The sequence below is a fragment of the Lynx canadensis genome, chromosome C2 (assembly GCF_007474595.2).
Source record: "Lynx canadensis isolate LIC74 chromosome C2, mLynCan4.pri.v2, whole genome shotgun sequence".
In the NCBI taxonomy this organism is placed as follows: domain Eukaryota; kingdom Metazoa; phylum Chordata; class Mammalia; order Carnivora; family Felidae; genus Lynx; species Lynx canadensis.
In genome coordinates, this window is record NC_044311.2 from 150,419,964 (window position 1) to 150,442,507 (window position 22,544).

At 45.3% G+C, this 22,544-nt stretch overlaps 1 protein-coding gene across 5 annotated transcripts in view; it reads right to left on the minus strand.

The window, feature by feature from the left end:
- HLCS (holocarboxylase synthetase) overlaps positions 1-22,544 on the minus strand; it is a 219,339-nt gene that overhangs the window by 182,598 nt on the left and 14,197 nt on the right. For 4 of the 5 annotated variants that reach the window (XM_030328393.2, XM_030328399.2, XM_030328391.2 and 1 more), the window contains 3 exons: positions 18,538-18,700; positions 15,446-16,392; positions 9,990-10,172 (listed from right to left, as the gene is read on the minus strand). In XM_030328393.2, coding sequence (XP_030184253.1) covers positions 9,990-10,172; positions 15,446-16,392; positions 18,538-18,700 — 1,293 coding nt within the window. The remainder of the gene's footprint in view (positions 1-9,989; positions 10,173-15,445; positions 16,393-18,537; positions 18,701-22,544) is intronic. The other variant, XM_030328396.2, reaches the window with a different exon arrangement.

The window sequence follows — 22,544 nt, forward strand, 5'->3', positions numbered from 1 at the left end:
GTTGCCTGTGGAAAGCAACGATCTGGAGTAATAATCTAGACAATTCTAAGGCAGAATGGGTCTGGACATTCCCCTCAAAAAAAAACAGACCATCATTTTTTAATTTACGAAACCACAGTTGAGTGTTTTCTTTTAAAAGACATATTTCCTTATTTACTGAGATTAAAAACAGGAAGGGGGGATTAGTGGTGCCATCACCTAATTAGTCATTAATAAACTGCCGTATGGATTCATTTCTGCTCAAAGACAAGAAACCAACTTGTCAAATACTTGGAAAACTTTGCAAGTTTTCTTAGAACAATACTTTTTACTTTAATTTTACATTTCAAACTTTTACTTTGCCCGCAGGAAGCAAATAGGTTTAAACTACACGCTTTCACAGCTCAGGACTCAGGAGAGATTTGTGGTTTCTGACACCAGCAAACAGCCCAGGGAGGCACCCATTCAGAATCGAGTGATCCCGCTGACCAGGGAGGGCTGGTGTCAGTCCACCTTTGCAAGACATTCTATTTAGAATCTGAATTTAAATCTTGGAGGTGCAAGAGCCAAGTGCCCACACAATTGTTCTCTTCACCTAGAACCCCGATCTCCCCACACCCGGACACAGGAACAGGAGACACACAGGAGAACTTGACACTCATGTCACAAGATTAAACTGTAAATCTCCATGTGCCGATGGGAAAGTATGTTTCCTTTTTAGCAGAAATCTGTAGATATTTTCACCAAAATCTCTCATCCTCGGGGAAAAAGACCTCCCCACAAAGGAAGGTTCTATTTCAGTGATTGTATAGCATTTTCTACAAGTTTTAGTTAAAGCAAACAGAGGAAAATACACATATATTTAATTAATTCATTCATTATTTATGCTAATTCATATATTAAAATTTTAAAGGTTCAAATACTACTAAAAACTATCAGTTAAAACAAATATTCTAAATGTTTTTTAATGTTTATTTTTTAGAGAAAGAGAGACAGAGTACGAGTAATGGAAGGGCAGAGAGAGGGAGACACAGAATCCAAAGCAGGCTCCAGGCTCCAAGTTGTCAGCACAGAGCCCAATGCAGGGCTTGAACTCACGAACCACGAGATCATGACCTGAGCAGAAGTCGGACGCTTGACAGCCTGAGCCACCCAGGTGCCCCTAAAACAAATATTCTAAAGACCCTTAATTGTTCTCATACAAATCCATGTTCCCCAAGTCATCAAATGGGGTTTGACCCCTAGAATTTTTTACAAAGGGCAATATTTCTAACAATCAAGAACTAAAAGAACAGCCCATACTCCAGGATTTCTTCCACTGATTCTATTATTAACCCGAAGCCTGCAGACGTTTCAAGAAAAACAAATACAACACAAGCAGAAGAATAATACAGAGTTTTTCTAGAAACATCCAGTATCTGGAAGGCTGTGTGTGGCCAAACTTGGCCCAACAGCGCCTGGGAAAAAGCATCCACTCACAGGCAGCTACGAGGAGCCAGAACCAGAAGAAACTAAAAAAGGGATGATAGCATTCCCGTACCTCGGAGAGAAAGAGAGACAGACAGACAGACTAACCTTAGCCGGGTTTGCCCACTCAGGAGCGGTAGCCAGAGAGGTCTTGGCCTGTACTCCCGGCTGAGGTCCAACACAGGATCACCACCACCTCGGGTTGTCTCTACCTTCCCACTCGGGCAGGGGATACCAGATTACACACCCTTCAGGGCCACAAATTGCCTGTCAGTTTTGAAACCCCGAAACGGGATCAAACATTTTTGCAAGACGGCACAATTCTCCAAGCAATGTTCCCCAATTTTTAGCATGAATGGAAACAAAATGTGCTCCCTGTCTGGAATTCACACACCGGAAAACTAAGCGGAACATTTCTCGATGGTGCTCAGGTCTCAGGACCCAGCACTGCAGGACTGACCCGGGGGGGGGGAGGGGGGCGGATCTCGGCTCTGCACCTGAGCTCGACCCTTGGGCCATGCCCTCCAGCCTGGTGCCAGCATGGGCTCATTCCCTGGGATGTACTTTTTACGCCCAGGAGACCAAAATCTGCTCCTAAGAGTGCTGCAAGACTTCTAGAGACAGCTTCAATCGACTTCCCCAGGAGGCAACGCCATAATCCGTCCCCGCTCACACATGGCAGCTATTAGGGAGCTGCTGTAAGAGACAGAAAGCATTTGGACTGGGAGGACTTTTTCTTCCAAAAGGGCCTGTTTCCCATCCACGGATCTGTGACTGCATAAGCGGTGGATATAAATAGTCTGAGGAAATAAAAGCGCCCTTCCTAGATAGAGTGCTACCCCCCAGAAGGAAACTGCGGAGAGAGAAGCTCGCTCTCGCCTACCCCTGCCCCACGCCAGCCAGCAAGAACCAAACTAGAACCAAACGAAAACAACATCCATCACAAATAGAAAACAACCAAAGTCGTGACTGCCTGTGTTTCCTACAAGCAAATTATCGGTCCCTGCCTTCCCTGTGGCCCAGAAGTATCTACTCCTGCAGGAGTCGCTTGGAAACACTCTTGTGGAAATAAGATTCAAATAACAATATGGTACCTACAGTAGCCGAAAAGCGTCCCGCCCCCACCCCGCCAAAAGATAGACCAAAATAAAAGGCAGCTAAGGAAAACACCCCAGCTATTATCTCTTTAGCATTTCAACATCAAAACACATCATGTCACCTTTGACACAGGCATTATGTTTGATAACAGGAAGTCAGTTAAAACGAACAAAACATTTCCAGTTTAGGTGAAGGGCGAAGGAAGAAAGAAAAGGAGAGAAAGGTATACGAAGGACCCTGAAACATTCGTAGCTATAAAAGCTTTTAAATGTTTGCTTTAATCTGCCAGCTGCTCTTGAGCTGGCGCTGTATTGTAAAAGAGTCACCACAACACCACGTCAGCCACATGTCAAAAGCTATTCAGGGCACACCTGGAATTCTGAGTTTCTCTCTAATTTGGACCCCTAAAAATTATTTTCTAAGCTGTGTTTTAAAGTAACACGGGGAGTTTCCATCTCACCGCACTTATTGGAGATTCAGAGCAAAGATGAAAGGCAGAAGGAGCGAGGACGCACTGCCTACGCTAAAACATGGAAAGCAAAGGTTTTTGTTTTTGTTTTTTTTTTAATTGGAGAATTCTAATTAACTCCGAAAAATCCAAGAGATGCTTCACTGCTCCACAACCTGGCTTGCTCTTCCGAAGGGGGAAGGACCCCCACCCTGCCCTTCCAACCTGTCAGGGCCGCCATGAGACCCAGGTGAGGCCTGGGGAGGCACCTAGTTACTTATGCCGCATGCCACAAATGGGAATGTCTCTGTCGGCCGGAAACTTCCACAGCAACGTCTCACGCCCAGTAGGCACTCAGATGTTTGCTAAGTGCAGAGGTTGGTGAGAGGAGGAGGGAGGAACCATGTAGCATGATTTTGTCTCAGTTTCTCCCTAAAGCAACCAACATCAGAAGAGGAACTCCCCAGGGTGGAAGGGACTGTGTTAGGAGATATTAATACGTTGACAGATACGGAAAGTACTCCCACCTGCCTTTTGGGTGGGGGAGGAGGCATTCCACAGCAAATGATTTGGGGTTGAATCAAAATGAAATGTGATACTAGTTTTTGTTTTAAAGCATGCAGGACCCATCCCACAACACCCGCACACTACCCAAATCACACACGTAGACACAACAGGACGATTTCTGCCCAGCTGCTTTCACAACAACTCTGGTTGTCACTTCTTGTTACGATGACATTGCGACCCCAAGGCAAAGGAACCACAGACCCCTCCACGTGGCAGGACCCCCAACATCCTGCAGGACACCTCGGTGCCATCAGCCATCAGCCATGAGGAACGCCCAAGAGAATGCCAGCTTTGCAGTTTCAGAAAACCCCAGACCTCAAACAGGGATGTCCCAGGGCAGGGGAGCGTGCCGGGCGAGCTGTGCACAGTCCACCCTCCTCCCCCTCCCCTGGCCGGCTGGGGGATCCAAAGGGATCCACTGGCAGCTCACTCTGCACAGAGGTCCGATCCCGGCTCGGAGGTCCCATCCCGGCTCGTCCCCACCAACCAGCTGCTGCTCGGAGCCTCGGCTCTGCCCCACGCCCTCCCCCGGTGGAGAGAAAAACGGAAACAGAGCCCAGAGAAACAGAAACAAAAAGGCGAGTTTTTCCATGGGACTTCAAGTTGTGCCAGGGAAAGAGCTGTGGTTTTCTATCCAATCGGGGTCGCTCACAAACGCATATGGATTCCCCCACAGAAAGGTGTATTCCTGCTAACTTCCCACCAGCACCAGTGGCGGGAGGTCCGTGCGGCAGCCACCCAGTAATCTAGGGTCAACCGCGTAGCTTCTGACTCTCTCACTCAACACACGCCTCCAGGAAGGAGGTTATCTGTTTGAAAGGACTCACTGTGTAGATGTCAGCACATGTGTGGTCCTCTTTGAGGAACAGTTCGAGGGGTTCCGTCAAGAAACATCCAGGCGGGGACAAGGGTGCTCGAATTATGCACTTCTACAGGCCCCCCAGTAGTACCTTCCACCCACAGGCATGAACGGATTGCTGATGCCCATGGTGCCCACACAGGAACATGGGAGCCACAGCTAAAGCAGCAGTGTAGCAGGAACTAGCCTTTCACCAGAGTCAAGTCATTACTAACAAAGCTAGCGCTTCTAAGGTAATTAATATAGGGACGCCTGGGTGGCTCAGGGGTTGAGTGTCCGACTTCAGCTCAGGTCACGCCCTCATGGTTCATGAGTTTGGGCCCCACATCGGGCTCTCTGCTGTCAGTGCACAACCCACTTCAGATCCTCTTTCCCCCTTGCTCTCTCCCCCTCCCCCGCTTGCATTCTCTCTCCCTCTCTCAAAAACATAAACATTTAAAAAAAAAATATTGATGTCAAATATTAAATAAGTTATCCGTATCTACACAACAGTCCTTACTTTTTTTTTTTTTTTAAGTTCTTATTTAAATTCCAGTTAGTTAAGGGGCGCCTAGGTGGCTCAGTCGGTCGAGCGTCGGACTTCGACTCAGGTCATGATCTCAGTTCGTGGGTTCGAGCCCCGCGTCAGGCTCTGTGCTGACAGTTCGGAGCCTGGAGCCTGCTTCGGATTCTGTGTCTCCCTCTCTCTCTGCCCCTGCCCTGTTCGTGCTCTGTCTCTCTCTCAAAAATAAACATTAAAAAAAAATTTTTTTTTTTTAATTCCAGTTAGGTAACATTCAGTGTAATGCTAGTTTCAGGTATACAATTTAATGATTCAACACTTCACATACAACACCCGGTGCTCATCACTTAAGCCCCATCATCTATTTAACCCATCCCCTCATCTACCTGGACTGAGGTATGGCAGCCTTAGGACGATGCACAAAAAGCATCTTCTATAGTTTGAAAGAGGAGCTATTTAGGCACAGGAATACACAATATGTACTGGCACCAGTGATTACTTACGGTAGTGCATAAGCATGTTTCCATTTTGGTATTGAACCTGTCCCTGGTTAATGGCTTTTCTCACTTTTTGAGCATTAACACTCAAGTGGTGACCATTTATGGGCTGTCTTCGAAGTCTAGGAACAGTAATTTGTATGTATTTTTAGTAGCCAGGTTTGTTCATAATAAAAATAATACAGGTACATTACAGAAAGTGTAAAAAACACAAAAGTTTAGTATAATCAGCCCTAATTAAGCCCACCATCTAGAAATACACCCTATACATACTGTTATTTCCTTTCAGTCTTTTTTCTGTAGACGTGTGTGTGTGGTGTACACGTGTTCATGTGTTTTGTCTGCTTTGACAGAGCATAATCTTGCCGAGGGCTGAATTTCAATCCTGCCCCTGGGAGTTTCAATTAAATGGGAAGCCCCGCTCACCCAGAGAATGCACCTCAGCGGAGCCCTGCTTCCTCAAGGTGTCATGCATGGTGACGCTTCTGAGGCCATACATGACTGGATTTTATAGGGGAAATCACATGCTGCTGTGGCGTGTGGGTGTCGGTGAAGGTTCAGAACACATCCCTAGCAAACACCAAGAGTCGTCTGTACTCTGGGTGAGTGTTTTTTTTTTTCCCCTACCTGGATCACCATGCTATTCTTTTCCATTTGTATCATAGTAATGTGGAAGCTCATAGGTGCCTCATAAATCTTCTGTACCATTTGCTATGAAGAGCGAGGGCCTAGGCACCAAACTGTGTAAACACAGCTGGTACGCAGTAAAACTATTCAGATAACTAGTGTGTTTATTTTCTTCTTTCATATTCCATCCTGTAATAGGACCTAGCACCCAGCAAATGTTTAATGGAAGATGGATATTATTAACTGTGGCACTGAAATAATTCCTACACATCCAAAAGAAAGTGCCACCAATATAATGGAAAACTACTACAGTATGTGAAGCTGATGCAGAGAAAAAAAAAAAAATCTCTGAACAGATTCCAGGGAGTCTGTCCACCAGGCAGCCTAGCTCAGCAGCGACACCGTGCGGTGAGAGGTGGTTGATTCTCAACAGCACAGAGTATTTTACAGGGAGCAGGAAGCAGAGGCCAGCACAGGCATCGAATCTGCAAGGCAGGTGATGAATCTAAGGATGGGCCGTGTATTACAGATGCCAGGATACCAACATCCTCTCACGCACCTTCATTACATGGGGATCAATGAGATCTAGTAAGAAGGCTGTGGGAAAGAAAATCAAATAGAAAGTACGACCCAGCTCTGTTCCCAATCTGTCATTCCCAACTATCTGTAAAAGCTAAAAGTGCTGAGCCATCACCGGCACAATGACCAGATGTTCCTAAATGTCTCCACCTAGACATTAAGAGGATGGCCAGAGGAAATGAGCACCTGCCTCCAGAAAGACCATCAAAGTCGGTGAATATCCTTCTGCTTTCATATTCATTTGCATGATAATCCCTTAAAGATTTTGTATCCCAGGAAAACATACTCTAACATCCTGAATTCCTGTATTTCTTTTAGCAGCAGATTCAAAGTCTTCTAGAAGAGTAATAAAACTAAGAAATGTGGATATACACAACACTCATATGCCCACTCCCTCAGCTCCTTGGGCTCCCAAAGTAAAAAGGAACTCAGAGAAAGGCAATCGGGAGAAAATGTAATGCACAGGATTAGCAGACCAACTGGATGACCCAAAATGAGAAGAGAACATTTCTGAAAATTGCTCCTCCCCAAAGTTACTATGTAATAAGGAACTTGGTCGGTTTGGTGCCTGTATAGGGTATTTGTGAATCTGTATGTAGAACAAGTACATGTTTTCATTTTGTTCAAACATTTCATTCATTCCCAAGATTTGTGAATGAGGGTTACCAATCAGTAGGGGGAAAATGTCTCCCCCACACCCGCAGGCGGTTTAAAGAACCAAAAGGACAAAAATACAAAGCATCTACTGGGTATGTTAATATAAGCAGACATGCAACACAAAGCCTCGCTTAGGTATTTCGGGCTATACCCATCCTAAAGACACAGGAAATGCCTAGAACCCAAACCTTGGGAACACGTTTTCCTCTTCACTGAGGAGTCCAGAGGGGCGAGAGTCAAAGAGTCCAGAGGGGCGAGTCCCAAGGCCAATGCAGTCAGAATTCCTGAGAAAGGTCAAAGACCACTGCCACGGGCAGGCCTGGTCTCTCAGGCTCCATGATCTCAGAATAAGCAGGCACTTCCTCACATTTCCAGTCTCAGCCCTCCACGATCAGGAAAAGGGGGACAGAGAAGATTTAGGAGAGTGACAGTCACATCTCCCCTGGGACCAGTAACCCTATCCACGAGGCTCTGCCCCATTCCCCCAAAGCAGGAGGGACCACACGTGGGTCATCTAAAGGAGCTGAAGCTCTGAGGACCCACTTTATTTTGATAAAAGTCACAAGACAGAGCTGATGCTTTTCCTTCTATTAACTGAACACACAGAGACAAATGACGTGGAGTTTTGAATTCCCAAGTTGAAGGCACAAAACCAAAGTCATATCATTAATTCCTAAGAGCACCCATTAAAAAGAGTGCAAACTGGGGTGCCTGGGTGGCTCAGTCGGTTAAGCGTCCGACTTCAGCTCAGGTCATGATCTCGTGGTTCACGAGTTCAAGCCCCACGTTGGGCTCTGTGCTGACAGCTCGGAGCCTGGAGCCTGCTTCCGATTCTGTGTCTCCCTCTCTCTCTGACCCTCCCCCCATGCATGCTCTGTCTCTCTTTGTCTCAAAAATAAATAAACGTTAAAAAAAAATTTTTTTAATAAAAAAAAATAAAATAAAATAAAAAGAGTGCAAACTGGCTGAAAGCCATAATGAAAATGCAATAAAAGAATGTCTCTTAAATGAAAAAAAAATCATCCATTGCAATATTATTCATTTTTAAAATTTAAAATTATTATCTATAGTCTATTTTTAGACTGGGCATCAGGCACTTTTGGGCACATTATACACATGTAATTTATCAAAACCCTCAACAATCTAATAATAATACTACTAATCACTGGACTTTTTTTTAAGTTTATTTATTTATTTTTGAGAGAGAGTGAGCACAAGCGGAGGAAGGGCAGAGAGAGAGAGGGAGACACAGAATCTGAAGCAGGCTGCAGGCTCGGTGCTATCAGCATGGAGCCCAAAACAGGGCTCAATCCCATGCCCGTGAGACCACAACCTGAACTGAAACCAAGAGTCGGACACTTAAGCGATGGAGCTACCCAGGCACCCCTCACATATTTCTTGTAGGAATTTTTTCTTATAGACCTCATACAATTCTATAGGCTATCTCTTTCAATTTTTTTTATGTTTATTGATTTTTGAGAGAAAGAGAGTGAGCACACACGCAAGTGGGGGAGGGGCAGAGAGGGAGGGAGACACGGAATCTGAAGCAGGCTCCAGGCTCTGAGCTGTCAACAGAGCCCGAAGCGGTGCTCAAAGCCATGAACCACGAGATCACAACCTGAGCCAAAGTCAGCCAGTCAATTGACTGTGCCACCCAGGCGCCCCAATCCTATAAGGTATCTTAATACTAGAACCTCAGAGTTTATACCCGTCTTCTACAAGTGAGCAAATCCCACCCAGATAGCCTACAGCTCTGTTCTCCTCTGAAAACTAAGTTTGGCAAGGGACAGAGTATAACCTAAAAGGGAGTTCCTCCTCTTTTTTTTATTTTTTTTAATGTTTGTTTTTGAGAGAGAGAGAGAGAGAGAGCATGTGCATGCGCGCACGCACACACACACACAGCAGCGGGGGGTGGGGGGGGACAGAGAGATGGGGGACAAGGGAAAGCAGGTAAGTTTGGTGTTTAGAGTCACCTGGACTATCAGATATTTGCTAAAACTGCACGGTTACATCACTAAACTCACAAATTTCCCCATTTAGGGGAGCTGAGAAAAAGACCCGCAAAATCATTTGCCACAATTAACAAGAAATTGACAGCTTGACAAAACAAAGCGAAGGGGTTAGCAGGAGACACCCCTAGGGAACCTGGCAACCTGCCCAAACCAGGTAACAACCACAGGCATCAAGTGCAGACACAAGACCGGGAAAATTCCTGAATACATTCCCAGCTCCATGGGCATTTTCCTTTTAGACACAACGAGATCTAAACTGAAATCCAGAGCCCTTCCGCCACAAGATGGCAGACGTCAGCACAAATCAAACAAAACCTGGGGTTTTCCCATCCAAATATTCACTGAGAAAGGCCCAAACCAAAACAGAGGTTTTTAATCCCAAATGAATAAAATGTGGTTTCCAAATACACTCTTGACACATAAAAGAGTAACCCTTTTTTTTAAACCATAAAATGGATAGGATGTGACCTTTAAGATTTAATACCTTCTAAACTCCCTTCTCTCCCTCCCTCCCTTACAAACACCAAAAATATCGCTATACTTGGATATCTTTAAGGCAGCTCCCAAATCTGAAGTCAAAATAAAAACAGAAATCAACACCATAAACCCACTGCAACGGAACCCCTGAGGAAAAGGGTCACCGTCTGGAAGAAAGGCATCCAAGGCGCCCCCTTCTGGGCTGAGCGCACACACTCACCTCAGCAGCAGGCAGTAAGTACAGAGGCGTTAAGGCAGGAGCTCGTTTTAGGTCACAGTTCAGGCCGAGCGTTGTCAGGATCTCCCTAAGGACTTCGTATCTTCTCGTATTGCTTGATTTGAGCAGATCAAAATCTTCCTGGGCTTGCACCACTGAAGAGCTGGGAGGTAGTTCTAAGTGCGCCTGAGGGAAAAAGATACCACTTGGTAAATCGGGGCGCTTACCGACCTCAATAGAAACAATATCCTCGCCGGCTCTTCTGAAAACTTAAAACAGGAATCCTAATTATCAATAGCATGTAAATGTTGAACTTGAACATTTGGAGAGTAATGACAAGCAATAAAAAGATGCAAAGGAGCCAACTGACACGGTGGCTGTCAGGCAGAAAAGCGATGCCGGAAACGAGCCTGGATAGTGATCAGACTCTGTCCAGGTCCAGACATTTATCACTAACCAGGCAGTGGATCCTGGGCAAGTCGCTTAACTTGATCATTCGACCGAAATGCTTAGAAATACAATAGTTCTGGGGCGCCTGGGTGGTTCAGTCGGTGGAGCTTCCAACTTCGGCTCAGGTGGTGATTTCATGGTTCGTGGGTTCAAGCCCCGGATCTGGCTCTGTGCTGACAGTGTAGAGCCTGCTTTGGATTCTCTGTCTCCCTTTCTTTCTGCCCCTCCCCCTGGCATGTGCGTGCGAGCTCTCTCTCTCTCTCTCTCTCAAAAAATAAACAAACATTAAAAAGAAAAAAAGAAAGAAATCCCATCAGGCTGAGAACCCAAGTGAAGTCCCTACTGAACTCAGGGAGGCGTGATGGTCATGTTGAAACTCTCACTCTACCTGTTAGTCACAACCACTGGGGAACAATACCAGGGAGGAATATAGCCTTATTCACCATTGTAAGAGTGTCTGCAGGCCTTCACATAGGAGTGGGGTTTGAGGGACCCCAGAAAGGCCCAACCCACCACCCTCTGATTGAATTTAAGATTCAGGACTTCATCTGTCTTGTTCAGGCTTTGTTGTCCACTTAAAATCAAACCAGTCCCACCTATCAACATGGTCTGAAGGAACATGCTAGATCTTCTAGCTCCCTTCACCTAGAACTTTCCTAGCAGTGGCGTGTGCCTTGGTATAAAGGAACAGACTCGAACTTCTGGCCCTCTTGAGATCAGATTTTAAGTGGCCCTTAGAGCCTTGGAGGGTGCCACAACATTGAGCAACCTAAGCATGTTTGCTTTATTTTGCTTTTGACAGGGGTCCGCTGTGGGTTTCTGTTGTACGCAGAGCTCCTGACCTGATATTATAGGAGCATTATGAAAATAAAAAGCAAAGTGCCAGCCTTCAGACGATATAAAATCCCTCAATTCCCACCCAAGCCTTCACCAAGTCAAAAATACTGTCCAAAATGGTCCAACTGTTCAAAGTCAATGTCAATCTGAAAAGGTTTGTAGAGACTGTCCTGCCACTACAGCGGGTGAGCTGGCCACTGAAGCAGGGGTGAGTCTGTCCTCCAAAGAGCCCTGGAGAGAAGAGGAGGGAGAAAAGTAAAATCCTTCAAAGTATCCAAAGCCTGCCAAGTCTCCTTCTCCCCTGGGTTCTCTCCTTAAATGTGGCCTCTCCTCTCCAGTGGACAAAGCCAGTGCTGGGGCAATGAGCAGAGCTGTGGGTCACGTTCAACTCATGTGAGCACGCGGCTCTCCTGGAGCTTACCCCTTACAAGTGCAGAAATAAAATGAGCAAAGCGGGCCCAGGAGAAAGGCGTGAGAGTGACGAATGGCACACGCACACCCCAGCCTGAGTGATACACACAAGATCCAAGCACACACGTGAGGTGTGCTAAACTCGCTGAGGAAGACAAGGAGGGCTCGCCCCACGGGCAGGCCTCCAGGGTTCCAGGAGGTGACACAGACATTGTGCAAGGAGTGCTTTTGTGGACTTCAAGAGTCAGCGCTTCTATGACAGATTTGGGGCTCTGTGCCTCAGTTCCCAGGACAGAAAAGCATGTGCTTCTGGATTTGCACTCCTGGTTCTCTATGGCATCTGACAAATGTTACATCCTCTGGCTGGAATACTGTTACCATACTGATGGGTCCATTTTTATAACTTGGCTTCTTCTAAAATTAAGGCTTTCTGACCAGACCAAAAGCCAGAACTAAAGCATCTCCAGTCACAAATTGAGGACCGGGGCGGGGTTGGGGGTGGGGGCTGCTACAGGAATCTGTTGGGAAATACTGCTAACACCCTATAATGCACGAATGACTGACTCCACAACGAGGTAGGATCAGCCCCAATGTCAACAGTGCCATGGTTGAGAAACCCCACTGTAAACGCCATACCACTGCTGCCATGTGCTAAGCCACAGAAGGAAATAAAATATTTTTAAATCCATTTGAGAGACATTTACTTGAGCAACTCCATGCCAAGGTCCTGGTCCATTTGATAATCAAATGTCAGCATGAACCCACAGCCTTAAATTTCCCCTGCAAACCTGATCATTATAGCAAGCACACGAAAATTTCCTTTTTCTTTATTACGAGCCCTCTTACTGGGTTACATCATTACTCCATTTATTATTACGATGAAGGGTAAAGGCATCCCCACGCAGCTCCTAGGCCATGAGACCACCACCTACTGTGCGGCTTTGCACCCTCTTACTGGGTTACATCATTACTCCATTTATTAGAGATGAAGACTGTGAAATTGACCAAGGAAAGAGGAAACTGGCCAGTCTGTGGTAACATTTATTGGCTGATCTCGGTGGCGAGGTACCGTAGTGACACAGGCCCAAGGAGAAAGCGGTGAGCCTGTCACACAGAGACTGGAAGTCATTTAAAATCAAAAATGACATTCTAATCCTCTGAATCTGATTTTTGAAGCCGCATCGTATTGCCTTTTTTTCTAGAGCGATGCGTGCAGTTTCAAATTTTATGACAGTAACGGGGTCAATTTAAATGGTGCAGCCAACAGAGTTGCCATGTAACTCCCAGAAATGCATCGCAACGGTGCCGAATCAATTTTCTAGTACAAGTCTGTGCACAGGGGTGGTAAAAGTCGCTATTCAAAACTGAAATACGGCTCTAGGAAGTCAGGTTTTTAAGTGGATTTTCTGAGAATGCACAGTTGCTATAGTTACCATCTTTGCAGAGAAAAAGATAAGAGGAACATTTATTAGGCCTCCAAACTAATTCATGTGCTTTGCAGCCTCCGTGAAACCTGCTTGGCTTGCACACATTCACCTACCCTGATGTCCAGATTTCTTCACTGCAGGCATCTTTGCTCGAGCATTAGCTTAAGAACAAATGAGTGGGCTTTGGAATAGTAAAGAGACAAATTTATACCTCCATGAAGAATATTTGGTCAGAAAACCTCAAAAGACTTAGCTCCTAGGACGACATATGAAATGAAAATAAACAACAAAAAAAGAAAATGATTATCTAATTCAATAAAAACATCCCTGTAATAAAACAAAATCTGTTATACTCATCCTGGGAACTATTCTGGGAAAAATACCTACAATCACTCAGTTTTCTCATTTAAGGTAACAAATCCTCAAAGGGGCACGTGGGTGGCTCAGTCGGGTAAGCATCCCACTTCAGCTCAGGTCATGATCTCGCAGTTTGTGAGTTTGAGCCCCACATCAGGCTCTGTGCTGACAGCTCAGAGCCTGGAGCCTGTTTCAGATTCTGTGTCTCCCTCTCTCTCTGCTCCTTCCCCACTCATACTCTGTCTCTGTCTCTCTCTCTCAAAAGTAAGTAAACATTCAAAAAAAGAAAAAAAAAAATCCTTAAGAACAAGTGTTCATCTAACTCTATCAAAAACTTCTGCCCTGAAGCATTAAAAAGTTTGCAGAAATGATCAGGGATTTTGAAATAGTCTCTCCTGCTTCCATCTGCTTAAACAAACAAAAAACTAAAAGGAAAAAGAAGGTGGGAAAAAAAAAAAAACAGCAGATGAGCCAAAGGGAAGGTTTGGGAAGGGAAACAGCAAGTCCTTCCTGCCCGCTGTCTCCTTACCTACATACAGCTGACCCTTCACCAATGAGGGGGCTCGCGTGCCAATCTTACCACGCAGCTGAAAATGCTCATGTAACTTTTTACTCTCCAAAAAGTTAACCTATAGCCTAGTGTTGACCAGAAGCCTTACCAATAAAATAGTCAAGCAACATGTATTTTGTATATTATATGTATTATATACTGTATTCTTACAATAAAGTAAGCTAGAGAAAAGGAAATTATTAAGAAAGTCATAAGGAGGGGCGCCTGGGTGGCGCAGTCGGTTGAGCGTCCGACTTCAGCCAGGTCACGATCTCGCGGTCCATGAGTTCGAGCCCCGCGTCAGGCTCTGGGCTGATGGCTCGGAGCCTGGAGCCTGCTTCCGATTCTGTGTCTCCCTCTCTCTCTGCGCCTCCCCCATTCATGCTCTGTCTCTCTCTGTCCCAAAAATAAATAAACGTTGAAAAAAAAAAATTTTTTAAAAAAAAAGAAAGTCATAAGGAACATGGGGCATCTGGGTAGCTCAGTCAGTTGAGCGTCTGACTCTTGATTTTGGCTTAGCTCATGATCTCAGGTCAGAGTCATGGGATTGAGCCCCAGATCGGGCTCTGCACTGGGCTTAGAGTCTGCTCAAGATTCTCTCTCTCTCTGCCCCTTCCCCACTCGCTTACACTCACGTGAGCTCTCTCTCTCCCTCTCTCTCACAAAAAAAAAAAAAAAGAGAGAGAGAGACAGAAAGAGAGAGAAAATCATAAGAAACAGAAAATACATTTATAGTACTGTACTGTATTTAACCAAAAATATCCACACAAGTGGACCCACACAGTTTAAAGCCGTATTATTTGAGGGTAGGTTGTATTAATTTGCCACAAAACTAAATCGCTTCAATATTCTCTTTGCAACTTTTCTCAGCACTTAGATTTTAAGAGTGACAGAATCATAAAAGAATTGAGGATTTGAAGTGTTTTCAACACTCACTACCCCAGAAGTTGGTGAGCATTCATTCATTCATTCATGTAGTCCCTGGCATCACCTATAATGTTGTAATGTGATGGTTACTAACACTTAAAATCACCAGCTCAAGGCACTCAACTCCCTACATTAACTAAAGGTTCGATTACATTGTGCTTTGAGACAAAAGAGTAAACTAATATATTTTGGAAAGAGTAATACCAGTACAGATCAAAACAGGAACGAATTTTCTGACTAATCCTCCGTTAACCAGGAGTCTAATTGGCCATGACACCTGCTGCTATGTCCTTCCATCACGAATATTTTGGTGAAATGGGATATTCAAATGACAGGAAAGCCCTCATCTAAACCTACTCCCCGTCAGCAAAAACTCCCAGGCAAGGATCAAAAAGCACCCCACGAACACAGACTCCTGAGCCTTTCAGTGTGCGACCTTAGAGAGCATGCTCTCAGTCAGAGATCCCCAAAGGTCATCACATGGATGCCGGCCTCCATACCTGGCAAAGAACAGCTTCTCCTCCACGTGGTCCAAAAGGCACTTGCACTATCAGCCTGTCCTTGTCCTCATTCTCCAGGTGACCCTGGAGCTTGCCCAGGCTGAGCTGTCCCCCAGGGCCCTCCTCATAAACATAGCCACTGCTCAGGACACTGAGCTTCACGTGGGTCTGGTCAGCCTTGGAGAAAACCAAGTTCTGGACTGTCTCCCGCAGCACACTCTTGCTCGTCACCTGAAAGCCAGCAAGCGTGAAGGGCGAACACAGGCCCAACACTTTCCCCCCCTGAGAAAGGTAGGCCATGAATTTCTGGGAAAGGTCTTCAGGAATCGCCTCCCTGGTGGCAATGACCAACAACAGACAGTTGTCCGACCACGGGTCTCTGAGAGCACTTTCCCTTGACAGGGGGTACAGTGTATAGCTCTCGGTGTCCACACAGTCAGCCAGAACGGACCGGACCTCCTGGAACCTGCCCAGGGATTCCTGGGAAGCAGAACCCGTGTAGAAGAGGATATTGGGTGCCCTCCCCGTGATGTTGACTTTCCTCCCTTCTCTCTCCAGGCAGATGTCATCAGCAACATCCTCCAAAGTGCCATTGTGATCATACGGGAGATCTGGAATTTTCTCCGCAGATGCAAACTTGACAGATTCAATGGTGCTATTCTCAAGCTCCAAACACTCATGGCAACTAGACAGATGGAGGTGACAGTGCTCGATGGAGCCCACTCCTACGTCACCCTCCCCAGCAGGCTCGCGGCCAGAGGTACCATCTTTCCCTTCTGTGGGTTGTGCACCAAGGACCTTGAGGTCATCTCCACCAACGTGCTCCATAACGTCTGGCTCAGGCTTACTCTCAACGGAAGGTTCAGGATTCTGCTGTAGGATCTGGGCTTGCTTGTTTGAGGCCTGATCCTTAAGTGCCTTCAGAGTGGAGTCCTGCAAGTGCACTGCTAAAACACAAACAGAACAGACGGCCCATCAACGCTTCTGCTTTGTCACAGAGCTCAGTTCAAGACCGCACGGTGCTCTCCGCACTCTGTGACTCTCGCTTCAGGGCAGCCCCCTGCCAGTCCCACCTATGTCCCCACCACAACTCTGTGGCATCCTCTGGATCCAAGTCACTGCTCCTGCTGCTGGGGGGGCGGGGGGGCGGCACCTGATGACCCCCTCCCAGTGAAACCCCGCGTTTCCACAACACCTGTCCCATGTGAATCAGAGAGGTCATCAGGCCTACTTCCTTACAGATTCAATTTCTTGGGCATCCATCTCCTGTAAGAGAATGAAACTGAGAAACAAAAATAGGTCCATATCTAGTGGGTCCAAGCACACCCCAGGCAGCAGGTGCTCTTGGGACACTTCATAGGATCCATGGGGGAGAAGAGTCTTTGCAGTATCTTATCTCAGGACTGAAAGAGAAGTTTACAATCTCTGATTCAAAAAACATTTATTGGGGCACCTGGGTGGCTCAGTCGGTTGAGCGTCCAACTTCGGCTCAGGTCATGATCTCAAGGTTCGTGGGTTTGAGCCCCACGTCGGGCTCTGTCCTGACAGCTCAGAGCCTGGAGCCTGCTTCTGATTCTGTGTCTCCCTCTCTCTCTGCCCCTCCCCTGCTTACGCTCTGTCCTTGTGTCAAAAATAAACAAACATTAAAAAAAAACATTTATTGATGGGGCTCCTGGGTGGCTCAATCGGTTACTTCGGCTCAGGTCATGATCTCTGCAGTTCGTAAGTTCAAGCCCGCGTCGGGCTTGCTGCTGTCAGCTAAGAGCCCACTTCGGATCCTCTGTCCTCCCCTCTCCCGGCACTTCATGCTGTCTCTCTCAAAACTAAACATAAAAAAACAAAACAAAACAAAACAAAAAAACGGTGCTTGGGTGACTCCGTCAGTTAAACATCTAACTTCAGCTCAGGCCATGATCTCACAGCTCGTGGGTTCAAGTCCCGCATGGGGCTCTGTATCGACAGCTCAGAGCCTGAAACAAGCTTTGGATTCTGTGTCTCCCTCTGTCTCTGCCCCTCCCCCTCCTTCTCTCTCTCTCTCAGAAGTTAATAACATTAATAGACATATTAAAAAGAATTTTTAAGCATTTATTGAGCACTTGTTACACATCTGACATGGTATCAGGCGCATGCACATGCCAAATGGGAAAATTAAGTAATTTACACAGATTTCCGGAGCTAGTAATACACATTTGCTCAGGATACAAATGAAGGCTTTCATGGACACAGAAACCCAATTTTTAAGCCTAATTAAGGAAAAACATTTTGCATGTTTCCTAAAAAAAAGACTTTGTAATATTGTAATATATATTGTAACATATATATTGTAATATATTGTAATATATATATTTTTTAAGTCAAAAACTCCTAAATTTATATTTTTATAGTAACACTGGCTATGCTTTCCATTCAGTCGAACTACAGTCTAGAAACTAGTTATATTTTTTAGATTGTGTGAAACAAATATTCTATGGCTTCTACATTTGCACAGCATCTCATGGACAGTGCAATTATGGGAAATCCTGGTTTAAAAATTTAGAATGGGGGTGGCGGGTGGCTCAGTCAGTTGAGCATGACTCTCAATTTCGGCTTGGGTCATGATCTTGAGGTTCATGGGATCAAGCCCTGCGTCGGGCTCTGCACAGACAGTACGGAGCCTACTTGGGATTCTCTCTCTCCCACTCTCTCTGCCCCTCCCTGGTGTGCTAGCTTCCATGCTCGCTCACGTGCTTTCTCTCTCAAAATAAACAAACATTTAAAAAACAATTAAGTAAAATCAATTTTAAAAAATTAAAGACACCTCCAAAAAACCTGACATGTGTATGAACCTCATTCTATTATAATTATATCCAATCCATTTAATGCATTAAAGATAAGCATCGACCTTAAGCCACACCGAACAAGAGTGCTCAACAGTCCTTAAGCTAATAACCAATGGCTATGATGGAAACATTTTTTTTTAAGTTTTTGTTTATTTAAGTAATCTCTATGCCCAACCTGAGGCTTGAACTCATGACACACAGACCAAGAGTATCATGCTCTTAAAACTGAGCTAGCCAGGCACCCCTGATGGAAACATTTCTAAAGTCACTTACAAACGATCTTTTGGGGTACCAGTCCATCAGCCATCTGGAGTCTATCTTCCATGAACGCCACCCCCAGCTTGCTGAAGTTGTCCACACTTGCTTCAGCGATTAATTGGTAAGGATCCCCAGGTCTGCAAGCTAATGGCAAACAACAGTCGGACCACTTCACGATCTGAGAATACACGGGTGAAGGAGAAGGAAGACAAAGAGAGGGTGAGATTGTTCTTCTCTAAAATAACCTGATACTTTACTTTTCCCTTCCACTCCCACCACTAAATTACAGTCAAACATAATGAGTTACTGGATATCGCATTTTATTAACATCAAAGTGGCTCGGGCTCGAACATTCTTGTTTCCACCGGACAACAAGGCTTCCAAAGTACTAAATACAATCCTCTCTTTTAAAAACAATTGAGGGGGTGCCTGGGTGGCTCAGTCGGTTGAGCGTCCGACTTTGGCTCAGGTCATGATCTTGCGGTCCGTGAGTTCGAGCCCCGCGTCGGGCTCTGTCCTGGAGCCTGTTTCAGATTCTGTGTCTCCCTCTCTCTCTGACCCTCCCCCGTTCATGCTCTGTCTCTCTCTGTCTCAAAAATAAATAAACGTGAAAAATAAATAAATAAATAAATAAATAAATAAATAAAAGCGATTGAGGTCCCAACCACTTTTCAAGGAGCTGAAAGGGGAAAGGGCCATTCTCCAGACATGGAAACACATCAATTTGCCTTCAATAACAGGAAATAGGAGAAAGCAACAGGTCCACAATATCCAGTGATTTATAATGTAACCTGTAGACCAGCTTTGCTCTAAGTGTGGTCCAAGACCAACTGCACCGGAACTCCCCAGGGGCCTGTGAACACCTCCCGTCTGGGCTCCGGGCTCCGTCTGGCGTGCCGGACTCTGCAGCTGCAGCCCAGGAATCAGAAGTTCTAAAGGGGTTTCCCAGCGATTCCTAAAACTGGAAAACTCCAGAGAGCTCCCGCCTGTCCCGTTTCAAAACTCCGTCCTTGATGTGCTCCAGTTTTTGCAAAAGAAGAATGTGAAACTAGGACAAGAAGAGGAGCCCCAAGGGACAGGAGCCTGGCTCTGGAGTCAAGGACCTGGGTCTGGGTCAGACTGGGCTTATCTTGGCTGTGTGTCCTCAGGCAAATCTCAGAACCCCGTGAGTCCCAGCTTCCTCATTCCAGTCATCTTTTAGGTTTGTTGTGTTAATGAGATTAAAGAATATATGTAATGCCCCCAGCAGAAAGCCTGGGACAGAAAAAGTGTTCAATTAGTGAAAGCCACTATTATTAGCTATTAATGAAGCTGGTTTTAAAAGCAACAGAGTGGTCTTTTGTTAAGATGCCATGAATCATTTCTCTGCTTCCCAAAATAAATTGTCTCAGTGATACACTGCCCCAAATTTCCTAAATGATTTTGAATTCCATTTGTTTATATTGATAGGTTAAGTTTTTAGAAGTGACTCTTGCTGAAAACAGTGAAAACACACTGGGTAACATCAATAGAACATCATCCTAACAGCACTGAAGAAACAACTAGATAATGAAGTATTGTCAGGCCCAAGGCTGGGGCAAATCCCAACCCTAGAAGTAAGGGGAATTGCCACAAGTCAAACCGTGATGTTACCTGCTCATCCAGGAAACGTGGGGTTCAAAAGTCAAGGTCCAATTGGCATCATAGGTCTGACATATAGATCAATGGAACAGAACTGAGAGCACAGAAATAAACACACCTATCTACAGACAACTGATTTTGGACAAGGTTGCCCAGAAAGGCAACGGAGAAACCACAAACTTTTCAAAGACAGTGCCAGTACAACTGGGTATCTATATGCAAAAGAATGAAAATGGACCCCTACCTAACGCTATTTACACCAGGTACAAAAATCAACTCAAACTGGATCAAATCCTCAATGTAAGAGCTACAACTACAAAATTCTTAGAAGAAAACAGGCGTAAATCGTCATGACCTTGGATCAGGCAATGGTTTCTCAGATAGGACACCAAAAGTACAAGCAACAAAAGAAAAACCAGATAAACTGGACTTCATCAAAATCTTTATGCTTCAGAGAACAGCTTCAAGGAAATAGACAATCCACAAAATGGAAGATGTTTGCAAATCACATTATGTGATAAAAGACTTGCATCTTCAACATAAAGAACTAGAAAACAAAGGGTCTGAACAGACATGTCTCCAAAGAAAAGATACAAGTGGCAATAAGCACTTGAAAAGATGCACAACATCCCTAATTACTCATCAAGGGAAACACAAATCAAAACCGCAGTGCGATGTTTCACCTCTACTGGGATGGATATAATCAAAAAGATGGCTACTAACAAGTATTATGAAGGATGTTGAGCAATCAGAAGCCACTGCATTGCTGACAGAAATATAAAATGGCGCATCCTCTTTGGAAAAGGCTTGGGGCACCTGGGTGGCTCAGTCAGTTAGGCATCCAACTTCGGCTCAGGTCATGATCTCACAGCTCAGGAGTTCGAGTCCCACACAGGGCTATGTGCTGACAGTTCAGAGCCTGGAGCCTACTTTAGATTCTGTGTCTCCCTCTCTCTCTCTGCCCCCTCCCTCCCTCTTTTGCTCACTCTCTCTCTCTCTCTCTCTGTCTCTCTCTCCCCCTCTCAAAAATAAACAAACATTAGGGGCGCCTGGGTGGCTCAGTCGGTTAAGCTTCCGACTTCAGCTCAGGTCATGATCTTGCGGTTCGCTGAGTTCAAGCCCCGCATCGGGCTCTGTGCTGACAGCTCAGATCCCGGAGCCTGCTTCAGTTTCTGTGTCTCCCTCTCTCTCTCTCTCTGCCTCTCCCCCACTCACACTCTGTCTCTCTCTCTCTCAAGAATAATCATTAAAAAAATTTTTTTAATAAAAAAATAAACATTAAAAAAAAGGCCTGACAGTTCTTCAAAAAGTTAAACATAGAACTACCAAACGACCAAGCAATTCCACTCCTAAGTATGTACCTAAAGGAACTGAAAATGTACATCCACACACAAAAGTTGTATACAGGTGTTCACAGCAGCATTAATCACAATAACCAAAGAGTGGAAACAACCCAAAGGTCCATCAGCAGAGGGAGGGATAAGCAAAGTGCATATATCCATACAGTGGAGTATTATTCAGCCATGATAAAGAATGAATGTCACATGTAGATGAATGTCACATGTCACAACTACATCACAACACACCTACTTGTCACAACATGGCTGCACCTTAAATACACGATGCTAAGTGAAGGAAGCCGATAACTAAAGGTCACATATTACACTATTCCATGTGTATGAACTATCCAAAACAGACAAATCTAAACAGTTAGAAAGTAGATTAGGGGTGGCCAGGCCAGGGATGGGGGAGTGGAAAGCAGCTGCTGGTAGATACGTAGTTTCTTTGGGGCACAATGAAAATGGCATTAGGTAACAGTGATGACCGCACAGCTAATGAATTATAACTGTATACTCTAAAAGGATGAGGTTTATGGTATGTGAACTGTATCTCCATTTTAAAAAGAAAAAAGAGGGGCGCCTGGGTGGCTCAGTCGATTAAGTGTCCGACTTCAGCCCGGGTCACGATCTCGCGGTCCGTGAGTTCGAGCCCCGCGTCGGGCTCTGGGCTGATGGCTCAGAGCCTGGAGCCTGCTTCCAGTTCTGTGTCTCCCTCTCTCTCTGCCCTTCCCCCGTTCATGCTCTGTCTCTCTCTGTCTCAAAAATAAATAAACGTTAAAAAAATTTTTTTTAAATAAAAAAAAATAATAATAAAAAGAAAAAAGAAAAGAATCAAGGCAGTTGACTTATTTCCACACTGTTCCAGGGCAGTCTAGATAGTGGGAGGACTCCAGAGCCCAACTTCCGGAACTGAGTCCTGGCTCCCCTGGCTAATAGCTATATGACCCAAATGACCCAAGCAAGTCACTCAAACCCATGCTTGGGTTTCCTGTCTGTAAGGCAGAAGTGGTAAGACTACCTACCTCAGAAGGTTACTGGGAGAGATCAACGGGAGTAATACGC